This window comes from Cuculus canorus, chromosome 18, assembly GCF_017976375.1.
Source record: "Cuculus canorus isolate bCucCan1 chromosome 18, bCucCan1.pri, whole genome shotgun sequence".
NCBI classification, from domain to species: Eukaryota; Metazoa; Chordata; class Aves; order Cuculiformes; family Cuculidae; genus Cuculus; species Cuculus canorus.
In genome coordinates, this window is record NC_071418.1 from 4,391,310 (window position 1) to 4,407,580 (window position 16,271).

Here is a 16,271-nt window from a genome sequence, read left to right on the forward strand (position 1 = left end):
TTTTTGATTATGGAAAATATTATTTCCATGTATGTTTATGCAATTTAAATTTAAAGTTATGGAGATAATTTCTGGGGAAAACAGATTATTCTGAAACAAACCAGAAGTTATTTGCTAGAACTGCTGGGTTAAATGTTACAATGCACGTTATCTGGGCTGATGAAGGCATTGTGAAGAGACTACTAGTCAATAAAAGTCTGTATTCCTTTATAATCTCTTAGGTATTTGGCATGAATAAAGACTATCTTAAATCACTACAGACATTAATAAAAACTCTAGCTATTAATCTTTATGCTATTATTTATATTTTAGGGAGATTGAATGTTTCTCAACTACATTTAATCTTCTAGTATTTTAATGTCTGATTCGTTGATAATGCAGTTTCATTAGTTGTCTTCGTGGCTTTCAAATAACATGTCATTTTGCACTTACTTATGTTATAAAATAAGTCAGGCTGTACAGCCCGATGGCTGCTCAGACGTTGTTCCCCACGTGGGTGCTCTCATCGCAGAGCAGACGGGGCAACGCTCGGCTCCAGGCGAGGGTTTGTGGATTCTGAACTTGCTTTTTAGTTAACGATGCTGCACCACGCAGCCCCTCTAGATAGTTGAGGAGGTCCTCATTTCCTTCAGTTATTCCCTCGCTCTAATTAAGCTTAGGTTTAATGTTTTGGTTAGAGTAGGGATTTAAAAGACTAAACTTTCAAGTACCCGGTTTCCTGATGGATGCTTGAGCGCCTACAGGTTAAGGTGGTGTTGCCAGAGGCCAGTCCCAACCTTGTGCTTTGTGTGAGTGGGTCCTTCGGCCAAACCTGAGGGTGGTTCAGCCTCTGGGGTCGAAGAGCCCTAGAGAATGCATGATGGGTTAACAGTGAGTCCAGACTGTTTCCCCTACACCAAGGATTCACACCTATTCCCGATATTCAAAGAATCTTCTAGTATAAGCTACTTCCACTCATATTGTATTTTTCCCAGGTTGCTTCCATGTCCTATGGCACTCTGTTATACTTTTTTTTTCTACTTGATTTTTTCATTGAAACTAGTGTAGCGATTTTATAATATTAATGATCTATCACTCTCCTCATCCTAAATGGAAGATCTTTTAATTTTGGAGGTGGCTTACTCTGCATGAATCCATACTACTGTTCTTTTGATTGTTTTATAGCAGTGATTTGAGATTAATTTTAAGATTGATAATGAAATTAGTAATGCTAATAAGGAATTATTTTGTAGTTGAATAGAAATAAAAATTAGCTTTTGTCCTTGTTTTGTCTGTTGGAGGAATCATCAGGGTAGACTTGTGCTCCTAAAGATTAAAAAATATTGTATTTACAGAAATACAGTGCCCTAGTGTAAACCTGGGGTATATTCTGCTCACCGGTTCTTTCATATTTCAGCTCCGGTACAAAACCTGTGTGTCTTCCATCTGTGCTTTTCTGACCACAGGTGTGTTGGTGCACACGACTGCTAAGCAGACTTGTGCTCAGTGTAGAGGGATTACTAATCCTGCAGGCTGGCTTTCTGCGAGCTAAACTGTTAACTTAGCACAAATGTTTCTGAACAGTATTAAGAGTTTACATGTATGCCCTTATATATGATATATACATAACTATTAAATAACAAGCAATAATATTTTTGTGCCAGAAATTGATGGCTCCCTTATGGCTTTTTTTTTTCCAGTGCTGCAAAAATTACTCTATTTAATTAATGTGAATTCTCAAGATCTCATGTCTTATGTGAAAATGCTTTATTTTATTGTATTTCTTCGACTGCTTGCAGAACTGAATTAATTACAAGCTAAGATAGACACAGTAAGCTTTGAGAAAACAATCTTGCCTTCCTGGAGATGGGTGAAAACATAGTTCACCATCTTCAATAGAAACGATGCCTTGTGGAATTGCAGCTCAGAACCCAGTAGGTGCAGCAATAATTCCTCATAAACTGCTTTGATCTGAATGCACTTTGATTCTGAAATGGCCACAGGTTTATATCTTGAGTAGCTGCAACCACATAGAAGGGGAAGTGGCAGGAATTTTAGTGGGTGTTTTTTATCATGATTCTTATTTTTCCAGTGGTGTGACAGCAAACGGTGCTACTGCAGTTTCAAACGTATCCACATAGATGCATAATGAAAGCGATTTGAGACATTGTGTGGAATAGTAAAATGCACGTTTCTAAAACTATTTTTCACTTCAAATAAATAGTGTTGCCAGAGTTTTAATACTGGATAGGGTTATGCGTAGTTTATTGAAGGTTTTTTTTTTCTTCTGAAGTTATGATTCTATGAAATATCTGTCAAAACCAAATCTTTTGCAAAAGAAATGCTCTAATACACGTGCCTGTTGGTGGTGACTTGTAGGCAGATACATTTTATATTTACTTTAGCAGTGCATTTCCTGATAGCAAAAGTAACTGTAGGAAGTGCTCCAAGGATTTTTCTAGAATGCTGTTTAAACTGCATTTATATAATAACTAATTACTCTTAAAAAGCTTCTGTGTAATTACTTTGTAACTACAGACAACCATCTGCTCAGTCATTGTGAAAATTGCACTAATTATTATGGTAGTAACTTCATGACACACCAGTGAGTGTGCATGTCCAATAAGGATTTTGGAGATATATGTTCCACTCACAATTTAAATATTCAGAATTTAATGTTGATATGGTAGTCATGGCAGTAAAAGCATTTTTATGACCCAAAGAAAGAGCAGAACAGCCATATGCGTTATGATATGTACTGCATCACTCTACAAGGTGTAACTGCCAGCTTGACCTACGGCAAGGAGGATATCGGGTGTACAGGCAAAAACATTTGTCTTGCAGCATTTAGTTTGATGTCCATTGATACGTTGTTAGTAATAATATATAAAGACTAAAGCTAAAACAGTAAAGAAGGGAAGATTTCATTGTATAAGTAAATAGTTATAGTCACAGGTTTTGAAGTGTCAATACAATGTATATTCAGGCCACCTCCAAATGTGGTTTGGTTTTTGCCACTTCCATCCTGGAGTCCATAATCCCTTTATGACTGCATAGAGGTATATGACTGCATATTTGTCTCTCTGGAGATGGAGATTTTGGACTAAGCTATAAACATACCAAAGAGCGGAGGCTGTTCTCATCTGTCACCTGCATGGAAGCGCAGACCACCTCGCTGCTGCTGATTTCTCAGGATAATGGTTATGATGGTTCTCTTATACTAGAAATAATTATGGGATCTGGTTTAATGCTTCCTGGTTTGAGTATCTCATAGGCAAATTAGTATTTCATTATGCTACCGAAATAGGGCTTTCCTGAGTTGTTATTCTTCTATCCTGCAGTGTGATTGAAGGAAACAAGTTTTTAAAAGTCGTATTAGGAGAAATGAACTGTTTCCTCTACAGGTGCAGGCATGGTAACTGCTCCAGGAATGTGTGCACACTCTCTACAGTTCAATGCTTCATAACATTCTTCCTCTCAGTCTTTGCTTTCTTTTTTTTAAAGCCTATGAAGCCAAATCTCAGCGCTTTGCAAGTGGTGATGATACAGAGCAAATGTTTAGCAGCTGGTTTATTGAAAGTCACTTAATAAAATTGTTTGCTTACATAAGAAACTAGCAACACCTCTTTTCTCTATTGCTTCTCTACCCCTCATCTGAACTTGTTTAAAACTCTTCTGGGGCAGAAAGAGGGGCTAAACTTTCCAGAAACCAACTAAGCTGCTCCTGTCTATGAACAGATTTGTATTTTTACAACAGATTCTGAAGTGCACGTACAGTGCTCACAGTATTTTGTGATTTGGTTTAGATTGGTTGAAAAGACTGAACTGTTTTGGTCTGCAGGGGCGTGTTATGACAGTGGTGTATGTAGATGCTCAGTAAAATGCAGAAATAAAAATGATTTACCTTTCTTTTCCCATACGTTCCCATACTTGTGTACATGCATGTGTTTTCTCTAGGTATCCTTGACATGAGAATCAAGGAGAAGTTTATTTCTCTTCAGGAATGGTGCCATGCAGGTTACTCACTGTAGACTTAAAAAGACTTATTTAATTGCTTTTTTGTTATTCCCAGTGTGATAGCTCTGCCAGTCCTTTATACCTGTGCTGCCGATGCCTGACTACCGTTTCTAGGGATTTTGTCAAGTGTAGTTCAGTGATACTGAGATATATCTTAAATTTCAGCTTTTGTGTGTAGTACAGTTATTACAAGCTTTTGTCTCGAAGAAAGCATCTGATAAAAATGCATTTTCACTTGTACTTACTAAAACAAGTTGGAAAAATGCTGTTTTGGGAAAGAAATAACAATGTTTTTTCATACAGTTATTCTTCTTGAAATCATCAGCGTTTCTCTACTCAAAGACCTTCTACTGTCACCTCTTAATGTGGTTTGCCATTCATTTGGTTATTCCCTCCTGAATCATCTGTTCTCTGTGTGGCTTCATCACAAAGCGAGTGGAGCAGTGGAGCTAGAGCTCTTCTCAGGCTTGTCCTGATGTTTTCAACTTAGTCCTGATAATTGTAGTGGCTTTTATATCACAGATACTCTAAAGGAGAAGCTAGCGTCAGCACATTCTGCAAGAATAAATCCAATTAAAATTATTCTGCACCTTCAGCTGGAATTCCTGACAAAAGGGATACCTGGTTTGTAGCTATGCGAATCATAGAATCATAGAATAGTTTGGGTTGGAAGGGACCTTAAAGATCATCCAGTTCCGACCCCCCCTGCCATGGGCAGAGGGACACCCCACTAGATCAGATCGCTCAAAGCCTCATCCAACCTGGCCTGGAACACCTCCAGGGATGGGGCAGCCACAGCTTCCCTGGGCAACCTGGGACAGGGCCTCATGACTCTCATGGTGAAAAAATTCTTCCTAATATCCAGTCTAAATCTGCCCCTCTCCAGTTTGTACCCATTCCCCCTCATCCTATCTGCACAAGCCTTTATGAACAGCCCTCCTCCAGCTTTCCTGTAGCCCCTTTCAGGTACTGGAAGGTCACTATGAGATCTCCTCTGAGCCTTCTCCTCTGCAGGCTGAACAACCCCAACTCTCTCAGCCTGTCTTCATAGGGAAGGTGCTCCAGCCTCCTGATCATCTTTGTAGCCTCCTCTGGGCCCATTCCCACAGCTCCATCTCTTCCTTAGGCTGAGGATTCCAGAACTGGACACAGTATTCCAGCTGAGGTCTCACAAGAGAGGAATAGAGGATCAAAATCCCTTCCCTTCCTGCTGGCCACGCTGCTTTTGATGCAGCCCAGGACACGGTTGGATTCTGGGCTGCGAGCGCACGTTGCCGGCTCATGTCGAGCTTCTCATTGACCAACACCCCAAGTCCTTCTCCTCAGGGCTGCTCTCCATCACATCATCCCCCATTGTGTACTGAAAATGGGGATTGCCCCGACCCAGGTGTAGGACCTTACACTTGGCCTTGTTGAACGCCATGAGGTTCTCACAGCCCCTCTTCTCCACTCTGTCCAGGTCCCTCTGGATGACATCCCATCCTTCCGGTGTGACAACTACACCGTCAGCTTGGTGTCATCTGCAAACTTGCTGAGGGTGCACTGAATCTCACTGTCAATATCATTGATAAAGATATTGAACAGCACCGGTCCCAGTACGGACCCTTGAGGGACACCTCAGTATATGTTCAGTATATTCCTGTCTCCTCTCAATTTTACCTCCCACGGGGCTTTGCTCTGGTTTGGCCTCTGATGCAGTGGAATGAGTTTGCATGATGCTGTTATCTTACTGCCCTCAATATTTTTTGTTGTTCTAAACTCCTTGCCCGCTGTTTCCTACCCTTCTCCTGTGGCGGTGAAATGGGGACAGGACAAAACCAGGAAGAGGGCAAGCAGGTCCCTTGCAGAACCTCTGTTCTAGGTTTCCCTGCAGTGATGGCTGTGTCGTGACTCTTCATTGTGTATGTTTTTTTGATATACAGAGAGAAGGCCTCGATTCGTTTGGTCTGAAAGGCTCTTTTTGATTTGTTCAGAATATGTAAAAATGTATCGAATTTTAGCACCAGAGGTTTTATATAAGGTTTTATTTGAAATTACCAATCTCTTGCAAAATTTCCGTGGTGTTTAGATAATTTTTCTTTTCTCTTTGTTATCATAAAAGGGACAATGTAAAAGAAATGAGGGTACATAAATCTAAGAAATAAATGGTACGCATAATGCTTCTGAGCTAATAAAGAGGGAAACAGATGAAGGCAAGGATGAATAAAAACGGGAAGACAGATGGCAGAAGGAGATAGACTACATAGCAGTGAATACAATTGCATAGTATTTTGCAGGTTACAGTTGCATAATTTTGCATTTGCTTTTATGTTGGATCCCAACACTTTAAAAGAAGTTAAATTTGGGCTTTCAAAATGCACAGAAATTCTGTTTTGAAAAACCTGTGAGGTACAGTGGATTTTGAGAAGTGAATGATACCAAACCCTTGGAGAACTTTATTTTTAATCAGCGTGCGCTTCAGAATGCTATTGCATGGGTTGTATTGTATGGACCTCCTGTAGTGGGGGACATCGTAATCGCCATTGCACACGTAAAAACACAACCACACGATAATCATCAATACAGTGATAAATAAATAAACAGTGATAAATAAATAAATGAAGTGATAGTTTTAACCACAACTTGATGTTTTTTCCTTTCTTGCTCCTCCCAGATTCCGAATAATTGTTTGTTGTTGCTAATGTTTTTAGTATAATTGCCTAAGTGTGGTTGTTTTCTTGTAGTTAATCTCAGTTTTCCTTGAAAAATAAGTATTTGTGTGTGGAGGAATTCTTGTAGAAATGGAAAAGCTATTACTATTTAAAGCCGGTAATAATTAAAGAAATATGAGAAGGCATTGTCTTTAATTCCAAATGTTGCAATAAAGAACACTGTTAAGAGTTTATACTTGTGTTCATTGTGTTCATCGTTCTCTTTAATTAAAACGTTTAGTGTTGTCGTGTTTCAACAGTTGCAATACGATGAAAAAAAGCAAACTTTAATTTAAAACCAATGAAAATGTTAAGTGGCCGAAGAGTTCGGATATAATTTTACTCTTTAAAACAGGGCTGTGTGTTTTTGGTAGTTTTTTTTCCTTTCTCCTCTAAGAATCAGTGGAAAAACAGCCAGCTGTTCTCCACTTGGTGCTCTGTTGGAGCATCTGAAACCTTTTAGAGCAAAACCAGTCAAAGTTTCCAGCATATTGTAAACATTCCTTTGCCTAGTGAACATGCTGACATAACCCTCGCTCTAGGGGGCATAGTGTAAAGTACGAACAGAGGTCCAAAAAATGTGGTAGCTTTATTTAATAGTCTCACTTAAAAGAAAAAAAAAAAATTAAAGTGTTCTATTAACTATTTACAACCTTTCATTTTCTCTCACCAGTTTCTCTGGAGACCTACTGGCAATAATGAAATATGTATTTAAAGGCAAGTTCCAGCTGTACGAAAAGTAACAGTTGATTTTTAATCCTTGTCTGTGGGACCGTTGTGTCCCTCAAGGTGGTTATACAGATGTTATATGACATCTTTTTAATGACATCAGCTATGAAAATGGTTCAATATAATAGATGAAATCCAATGAAATCCAAATGTTGCTTGTGAGATGAACAGCATCAGTGTATCATGCTATAGCACTTAGGTTGAATGAATATGCAGATAATTAATGTCAGAATTGTTTCCTTATTATTTCAGAAGGTTTCCCTTTCACATTAATGCATCTTTTAGATTCTGAAACTCTATTTCAAGTCTCTGTGGTGCCCAAAACTTTGAGGAAATGGGAAGAACCTCTAGCTGCCTAAAGAAAGTCTTACAGATGATTGAATTCAATCACTTTGTAATAATTCAGTTGCTTTGTAATAAGCATGGAATGTTTCAGGGTGTCAGCTTTTGGGGATTCACTTAAAATCTATCTACAAAAATAGCATAAGGAATAACTTTGTTCCTTTTGTTGTTGTTGCTAGATAATTGTGATCGCTAGACTTGAGTTATGCTTGATAATCTTAAGTTTACCTTTACTTTTTATGTACTTTGTACAACTTTCCTCCAGCTTCCCACAGCCAGCCTTCATTGAGGAATTAAAGTCAACATTTCAAACAGTACCTTTGTAGAGAAAAATAACGTGTAAATCCATGTCCATCTCTCTCCACCAGCCTCTTATAAGGAAGAAACCAATGAGCTCAGTGGGCACTCATCGTTCCTTGGTGTGTTGAGTTACTATATTGCCCATTACCACATGGATGTTATTATTCTGAATCTTAGACTGTAACAGTGTAATTATTTTAGCCATAAAAGTAGTTACCTTAAATATGCAGAATGACGGCGTGAAGGCAATATCCTTGTACCTCCTTGTACCGGTGAGTGATTTGGTACTGTTTGGATTGTTTATTTATTCAGAACTGACGTTTAGTGGTGGAGCCATTATTGTCCAAAAGTAAAAGAGAAACAGAATTGTTGGGAATTTTTTTTTTTTTTATTAAAGGCTTTTTGACCCAGGATGTTTTTATCAGCACATCTTTGAAATAATAACCCTAGCGTGATTTAAGCTGAAGTAATTAGTTAGATGTTTCATTTAGAATTCTGTGTCGGAAAAATTGGAGACAGTCTTAATACTGTTATTTCATCTTCGTTGTCTTTGATTTGCCGGGCTGTGTTGGCTCTGTCACTCCTAACACATCTTGGGTTGTTCTTTGTTAGTGTTAAGTGATTCTTCTTGCCTGGCTCTCCTCCGCTGCTCGAAGATCTCTCCCACAGTTTCTCCTTCAGATGGTTTATCTTATTCACCTTCCAGCTTTCTGTGCCACAGCACTGTTCTCTGATCCCTATCTTTTCCTTCTTTGCACTTCTTTGGGTATCTCATGACTCTATTTACTATGTGTGTTGCTGACTTTGTGGTCCACCTTTTAATTACAGTCTTGTCTCCTTTTATCTAAGCCATTATCTACACCTGTCTCTCTAATTCTCCTCTCCGTGCTCTCCTTGTTGAGGTTTAGCTGTCATCTCAGCCTGTAAAAGCCATGACAATTAATCTCTGTTTTAATCCTCCTTTCTCAATAACTGAGCCTCTCTGGCCTTTCATATATGTGGTGTATCTAAATCTTGGAGACAGTTTCTGCAGTGTTGAGCAAAATTATGACATTTTTCTTTCCAGCCACATTTACGACACTTGCTCAGCCTTTTAAGCCACTTCTCATTCATCATTTTGCAGTTGCTGTTTTTATTCTGTTTGCATAGCACCTAGCACAACAGTACCCTGTCATTATTATAATGAGAAATAGTTATAATAATTATTAGTGTGTTTAACCAATGTCTAGGTAATTTGCGAGCCATTAATTTTGAGTGTAATGCATTATTCTTATTTCACAGAAGTGTGATACTGCACACATGGAATATTATTTACTCTAAATTCATTAATGGCTTTAAGTAGTGGTTTAGTTTGTTAATGTTATCTCATGATTTATTTAAAACACAAGTATATAGTTTAAAATAATAATTGCGTTGTAAATATCATTCATTGTTATAGCTTACTTGAAGGAATGCAGACCAGCTTTTTGATGTTAACATCTCAAATTATGCAAACTGTAAACAATTTCTAAGTGGATTCATGCTTTTTCTCATGAAGACAAGCTCATCTTATACTTAAAATCAGGGAATGAAAGACTAAATTGTTCTTTACTTTATATTTTTGGCTTTATTTCTTTGAAATGATGAAACAAGTTCGAATGCTTTCTAACAACTTCGAAATATTAAAGTGCCCAGGGACAGGATAGGGATGATGTTTTGAAGGCAATAAATATTTCAGCTTCACATTTCAGTCTTTCTTCTTTGTTCCTTTGATCTGGCTTTGGTTTAGTTATCATTCCGCTTGAATGACTTCACACTGTCTTTCTTCCTCTCCACACCAAAAAGAAGTGTTCTGCACATATTCCATATGTTTGGGCGTTTGTGTTGTAGGAGAGCCTTCCTTGTTGCTCGTTCTTTGTTGGTAATAGCTGCCTCTACAGTGAGATACCCCAACCACAGCCAAGATGGGTGCATTTAGGTCCAATTTGTAATTTACACTGAAAGCTGCTACTTAATTATCACTATTTGTTAAAAATCGTAGAGTAGGAAAAGTGAAATTGCACGTTTCAGAGAATTAGTATTACTACTGAAGCGATTTTTCTTTAATACACTAAACCAACCCCCCTGTATTTCTACAAATACACGGTACTTCAGGCTTTAACACATTGTTCATGTAGTTGAAGTAGTCTGCATTCTGGAAATTAAGTTGGAGGGGCTGTTGCATGGAGTGTTTTGTAATGGTTTTTGCACCCAGCTGAAAAGTGATGCTGTGGATCTTGCATTTGGCTAAAAAAAAAATCACTAAAATACTGCGTTCCTGAGGAGACCTGCCGGTATCCAGGCACCTCCCTGCGAGAGTCAGCCAGAGATTGGGTTCGCTTATATTTCTGGATACAAAATCTTACTATATGTGTCAGTAGCTTATGCACAAAAGATGCTAAAGTAAATTTCCTAAACTCTGCTTTTGTGTGGAAAGATTATCTTTAAGGTCCCTTCCAACCCAAACTATTCTATGATTATGTATGTTTTGATGAAGGTTATGTTTTTGACTCTTTGTTATACCATCTATTATATTTTCTAGCAAGTTTTGTTCACCTTTGGGAGCATGTGTTTATATAGTTCTTTTATAATCTAAATGGACTATATAAATGGTGATAACTGATTTTGTTTCAACACAGAGTCGTAAAAAGAGTATGTTTTCCTTCTTGCGTCAATAAATAAAAAGGCAAGCTGTTTAGAAACAAGTCCAGCAATATCCTTCTTCCGGCAAGGGAATGGTTTGTAGTTTGGTGAGTGATGAAGCAATTTTCCCTCAGGAGTAGCAATATCTGGGGAGGAGGGGAAGGAATGGCCAAAGACTTGTTTCAGTACAGGAAATATTAATACATGGAATCAGCACATATATGGAATGTGGGATCATCAGGGTAATCGGCAGGAGGAGAGCCTGGCCTTTCGGAGTAGATCACCATTTGAAGATCTCTGCTGCATCAGTGTGACTGAAGGCTCAGCATTTACTCTTCTTTCCCCATACATCAGCCTTACAGAACAAGATTCGTTTTTATCTAAATGCAGAGTCCTGCTAATCTGTGATAGACAAGAGATGGAGCCTCTCTTTCGTGTGGAGTCCATCAGAATCTAAGTTTCAGAAGCTTATTCGCTGGCAAAATGTATCCTTACCCTCCAGTACTGTCAGGAAACAATGGTTTGTACACGAGCAGGTTTTCACTGCTGCCAACGGTATTTGAAAACACGGCAAAGAGTTTGTGTATTCTCAGATTGAAGCCTGATACCATTTTTATAAGAAACCGTCAGCATTTTCATTATCTGATTATTTGTCATATCACTTAAGAGCTCTCTAAACTGCGCATGCGGCACTTGTGTGCAGATTTACTGATGGAATGTGCAACTTGCTGTCCACACAAGTTGTCCACATGTAGCTCTTGGAGGTACACGTTTTGTACATGTGTAGGCTTATGTGCGGTTGAAAATGTTTTAGTTTGTTGAAAAGGCTGAGACCTAGACAAGTGCATCTGTTCTTGTTTGCTGTTGGTCAGCCCTTGCTTTCATACGGAGAATGGCGAGAAGCCTGGGAGCGAAAATACTGGTTCATACTATGTTTTCTGGGACATCTTAAGTTTATATAACCTCTTGTGTAAATCACTGGATTGCCCTGTATTTCATTAACTTGGCTTGCAATGCTGTAACATCTTACTCTGTTCAGTTGTTACCTCTTGGAAGACTTTTTATGAAGCAAGGAAAATAGTTATGATTAAGCATGAAGAGGAAGTATGTAAGATGTTTATATTTTCCATTTATCAGTACACTTCAGAGTGCTGCTTTCTGAAATTGCAATTCTGGACTTCATAGTCAACTCGCACTGAGATAGTTTGTGCTGTGTAAGATTACTAATTCTGTTCCCATATCCTTTATACGCTGAAACAAGAGGAATATGCTGGTTTTTAAATTGGGGCCAAAGAGTAAATTCACCCTGTTTTTATATTCAAGCCGGCTCAGCTTTAGGGGATTTAAATGATGTAATTGTATTGTATTCAGCCCCAGAACTAGACCAACTGAAAAAAATAATCTTCAAAGTGAATATTTTAGTGTTTCATGCAAGGCACATTGCTCAGTGCCTTGGGAAAAAAAAAAAGTAAAGCTTTTCTTATATTTGTGAACTGGGGTCCATTGTTGTACAGGTTTTCTAAGCTTCTGTACAAATCTTAACTGCACAAAAAGTAGAGAGCGCTAGCTCCCACATCCTTGAAAATTCCTGGTTATAATGAGATGTTGCATCTATTCATGGGATTAAGTCCTTAAAAGAAAGGAAGGTGCATAAAACCGCATTCCTAAAAGTTTACATCATAATATTTCAAAATCAAAATATATTCCTCAGGAAGAAGATACGAACTCATTAACAGCACAGGGACTGAGGCTTGTCCTTTTACCTTTGGAGTTGTTGCATTTCCATCTGACTGAAGTAAAAATGTTGTTCTGGTATCTCTTGACACCAGTACGTATGTGTTTGGATAAGATTTGAGTTTTGGTTTTGTTTCCAGCGTGGAGTAGAAGAGTTCAATGTATTTTGCAGGGAGGGACATTTGTTATCCAGGGCTTCTAGTGGAATTAGGGCTCTTTGGAAGAAGAAGTTGAGGCTTTTCCCCCCCTCAATGTTTCCTCCAAGGGAATAGTGCTCCACTGGTGAACTGTGCTGCTGCCCAGCTCTCATCTTCTCTTCAGGCTCTCTTGAGCCATACATAGGTCTTGGAAGACATCCTTTTACGTATTCTTTCCTGTGAACTGCCGGTACATTTTGTCGTGGGAGAGGGGAACAACGCGCTGACCATAATTCAGTATCAAACAACTGTTAGCATAAACGTTTCTCTATTCCGCAGCTTCCTTGTACATATGTTTCAGGGGGATAATTGAGCCAAATGCCTTTGCAGCTGGAGCTGGTGGATAACTAACTCATCAGACAGCTCACATGTTTTTTAGCGCTGGAGGCATCACTGATGTGCCCATTCTGAGCAAAGTCTGAGGATTTTTGTACTTGCAATTACGATCTTTTGGGTCTTCTGGAGAAGAAATTTAAATCCTAGATCTTTTTTGCTAGTTTAGTTTAGATGGGGGAGAAACTGTTGATTTTGCTGGTGGGTCTTTTGCTGTGTAATTTTCTTGTCTGATAAATAAATGGAGATCATGGTAACTTAGATTAATAGTCAGATATGCTTCCTCCTCAAAGGAATTTAGAAATGGAATTGCTGTGGCAGTGGCAATAAGCGTATCTGCGTGGGCGTGGTGGTTGCTTTCGAGCAAATTTGAAGAGAACTTGCACGCGCTCTTCTGTGAATGCAGAATGAAAACCCCTGAACAATTCTCCCCAAAACCATGCTGCAGGAGTTTGTTCTGTTTTGCTAGAGTTTCTGCTGGGTGAGGAAGTTTTTTTCCTTTTTTTTCTGTGAGTAAAATATTAATAAGAAGTCTCCTTAGGTTTCAGTTATTCCTTCAGCTGTAAGGAAGGTACCGAAGTCAAATATTTATTTTTCTAAATATGCATAATGGAAAAAAAACCTATGAAAGTAAACAATCACATACTTACTCAGGGCTTGTGGCATTTCTTTGATGTCTTTGCGGATAGAATCACCCTGCTCTCCTGCGCTGCAAACGGACACTTTGTGAAGATGTCGGATTATGTTCTTTGTCCCATTGTCAAAGTCTGGTATGAAAACCACAGAAGAGGATGTGAATGCCGTAACTTTGGGATTGGCAGCTTCCTGACCTTTATAAAAAGCTTGCTCGGTGCTGTAATAGCTAGTTCAGTGCTGGCAAGGTGACAGACTAGATGAATTAGCCGGTCTTTTCCGTCTCTTATGTGTCAGAGTCTTTGTTTTATATGGAAATAATTTCTGTCAAAATGGGAAATTCATCATGAGGTACTTCCTCTGCCTGTAAAATGAAAATGTCAACCACAGGTCTGTTTGAATGTGTCTTCTGTTACAAGCCACTGGTGGAGCCAGCTTTGTCCATTGATACCATTGTGTTCCCCTGGGTTTTAACATGAAGTCAGGCAACTCCGCTGACCTGCAGTAATAGAAACGTGTAATAGGAAGTTAACAACGCTATCTGATTGTCTCGTGTGAAGAATTACATCAAATTTTCTTAAATATTTAGAGGTTATCAGTTGTTCTGTGGGGTGTCAACATGGTGGATATGCCTCTTTTTTTAGGGAGGTATGTGTGTATATATATATGTGTGTGTGCATCTATATACACAAAATATTATACATGCATTGCTATTGATATGCTATATATATATATGACATATATATGATATATCTCAAGAAACCGCAGCCTATTTCTATACAAGTATCGACATTAACATGTCAAATAGCATAAGCTGTTACTATGAGATATCTTTGCATAAAGATTTAACATCTATCGTTACTTTAAAGGCTGAATAGATATTACGGCATTATGGGTTTCTAATAGATTAAGAAGGTACTGTGTGTCATGCATTATCCTGCTTTGCATTTTGATATGTCAAGCAGTGAATAATCCTGTATCTTGTCTAAGCAAAGATGGCACTGGGATAAATTTGTTTGTTTTTAATGGAAGAAGGCGATCGTGCTGGAAGGAATTAATTTGAATATTGGGGGGTAATGTCCTTTAAAAGGTGAGATTAATAAAAGGGGTTATACTTCAGGTAGAGAAGCATTCAAGTCAATGCAGGCTTTGAAGCTGGAGGTATTGTCGTAAGCGACAAACGCCGTGTTTAGGTGTGCGGAATTCAGTAAGAGAAAGCGAAAATAACTCCAGCCTTCTGTTCCCTTCTTCAAAGTATTGCTAAGGGAAGTTTGGCAGAAGCGGGGACAGGAAATTGAAATCTGAATACTATTTTAAACTGATCGGGTTAAAGGCCTCTCTTTTACACTAGCACACTTGTTCTTTTATTTGATACTTGAACTCTGAAAATTTTCTGTGACTTTCTAGGGAGAAGGAGGAGCAGCTGACTCGGGTGACAGAGGTACAGAGGCTGCAGGCCCAGCAGGCAGATGCTGCCCTGGAGGAGTTTAAGCGGCAGGTGGAGCTGAACTCAGAAAAAGTCTATGCTGAAATGAAACAGCAGGTGAGAAGGTCACAATGCCAGCCTTTCTGAAACTCTGTCTCAGTAGGATAGCATATTCTGATCTTATAATGCCAGAAACATGCTTCGCTTGAGAGTGCCACATCAAAATCTTTCTCAATGTAGTGTCTTTGCTAGCAAGTCAAAAAGGGATGTTAGCGGTTGTTTCATCTTTCTAACAAAGCCAGAATTGTCATTGTTATAAAGATATCTGCAGTTATGATACTGATTAGGGATTTTTCCGGAGTGAGAGTATAAAGTGTTAGTTTATACACCCCTATGGAACAACGTTTGTAATTTTCCACTTAAATCTGTGTCTCTTCCTACTCTTTTCGGAACAACTCTGTCTTCTGTTAATGAGGTCTCATAATCAATTTGAGCCTAAACAGAGGCAGAGCCATTGTGACTGCCGGCAGTCATGGGCAGAGGACAGAAAAATCCATTTTTCTGTCCGTAAAACTTAATAGCAGGAATTTATGTGAAAAGATTTTGATATCTTAAATTCCTTATGAAGAAAACTGTAGTTAAATGATTGCCTTTGGGATTTTACAAATGCCGCACGTTGAGTGAAATAAGGAATGAGCGACAGGTGATCAAAAAGAAGGGAAGGGAGTATTTCCTTGACGTGCTCCTGTGGTTGAAATCTCAATACATAACTGAAGCTTGTAGTTCTACCTGACCATATACTCAGTTTTCCAACCTCACCTATCATAACCAAACCTCAGTATTGACAGTAGGATTCTATGATCTTATATTGCAGTGGATTTCTAAGGATGCTGTCTCGTAACTTAACAAATTCCCTTTCTGTTCTTGTGAAGTTTTTATTTCTGAAAATCTTCAGCAAAAGTGAGAAATTAAGGAAGGCATTGCTGATATTTTTAAGACCCGTGCAGACAGCAAATAATAGGAAATAATTAAAAAATGAAAAAGCAAGAATAAACTTATAAAAGAAAGATTTGTTCTCCAAATTAGACCCATGAGAGCAATATGACAAATCTTGTCCAACATTTTCTGTACTGCGAGACCGTCCTTCAACCTCTTCATGATGACTTAAAATAATATCTTATTTCTGCTCCGAAAGGGATACAGTCTAATTTTAGAAGACTAATAATAGTT

At 38.5% G+C, this 16,271-nt stretch overlaps 1 protein-coding gene across 3 annotated transcripts in view; it reads left to right on the top strand.

The window, feature by feature from the left end:
• The window catches only part of CEP112 (centrosomal protein 112), a 167,367-nt gene that overhangs the window by 48,425 nt on the left and 102,671 nt on the right, over positions 1-16,271 (top strand). For all 3 annotated transcript variants that reach the window (XM_054082932.1, XM_054082933.1, XM_054082934.1), the window contains one exon: positions 15,023-15,158. In XM_054082932.1, the coding sequence (XP_053938907.1) occupies positions 15,023-15,158 (136 nt within the window). The remainder of the gene's footprint in view (positions 1-15,022; positions 15,159-16,271) is intronic.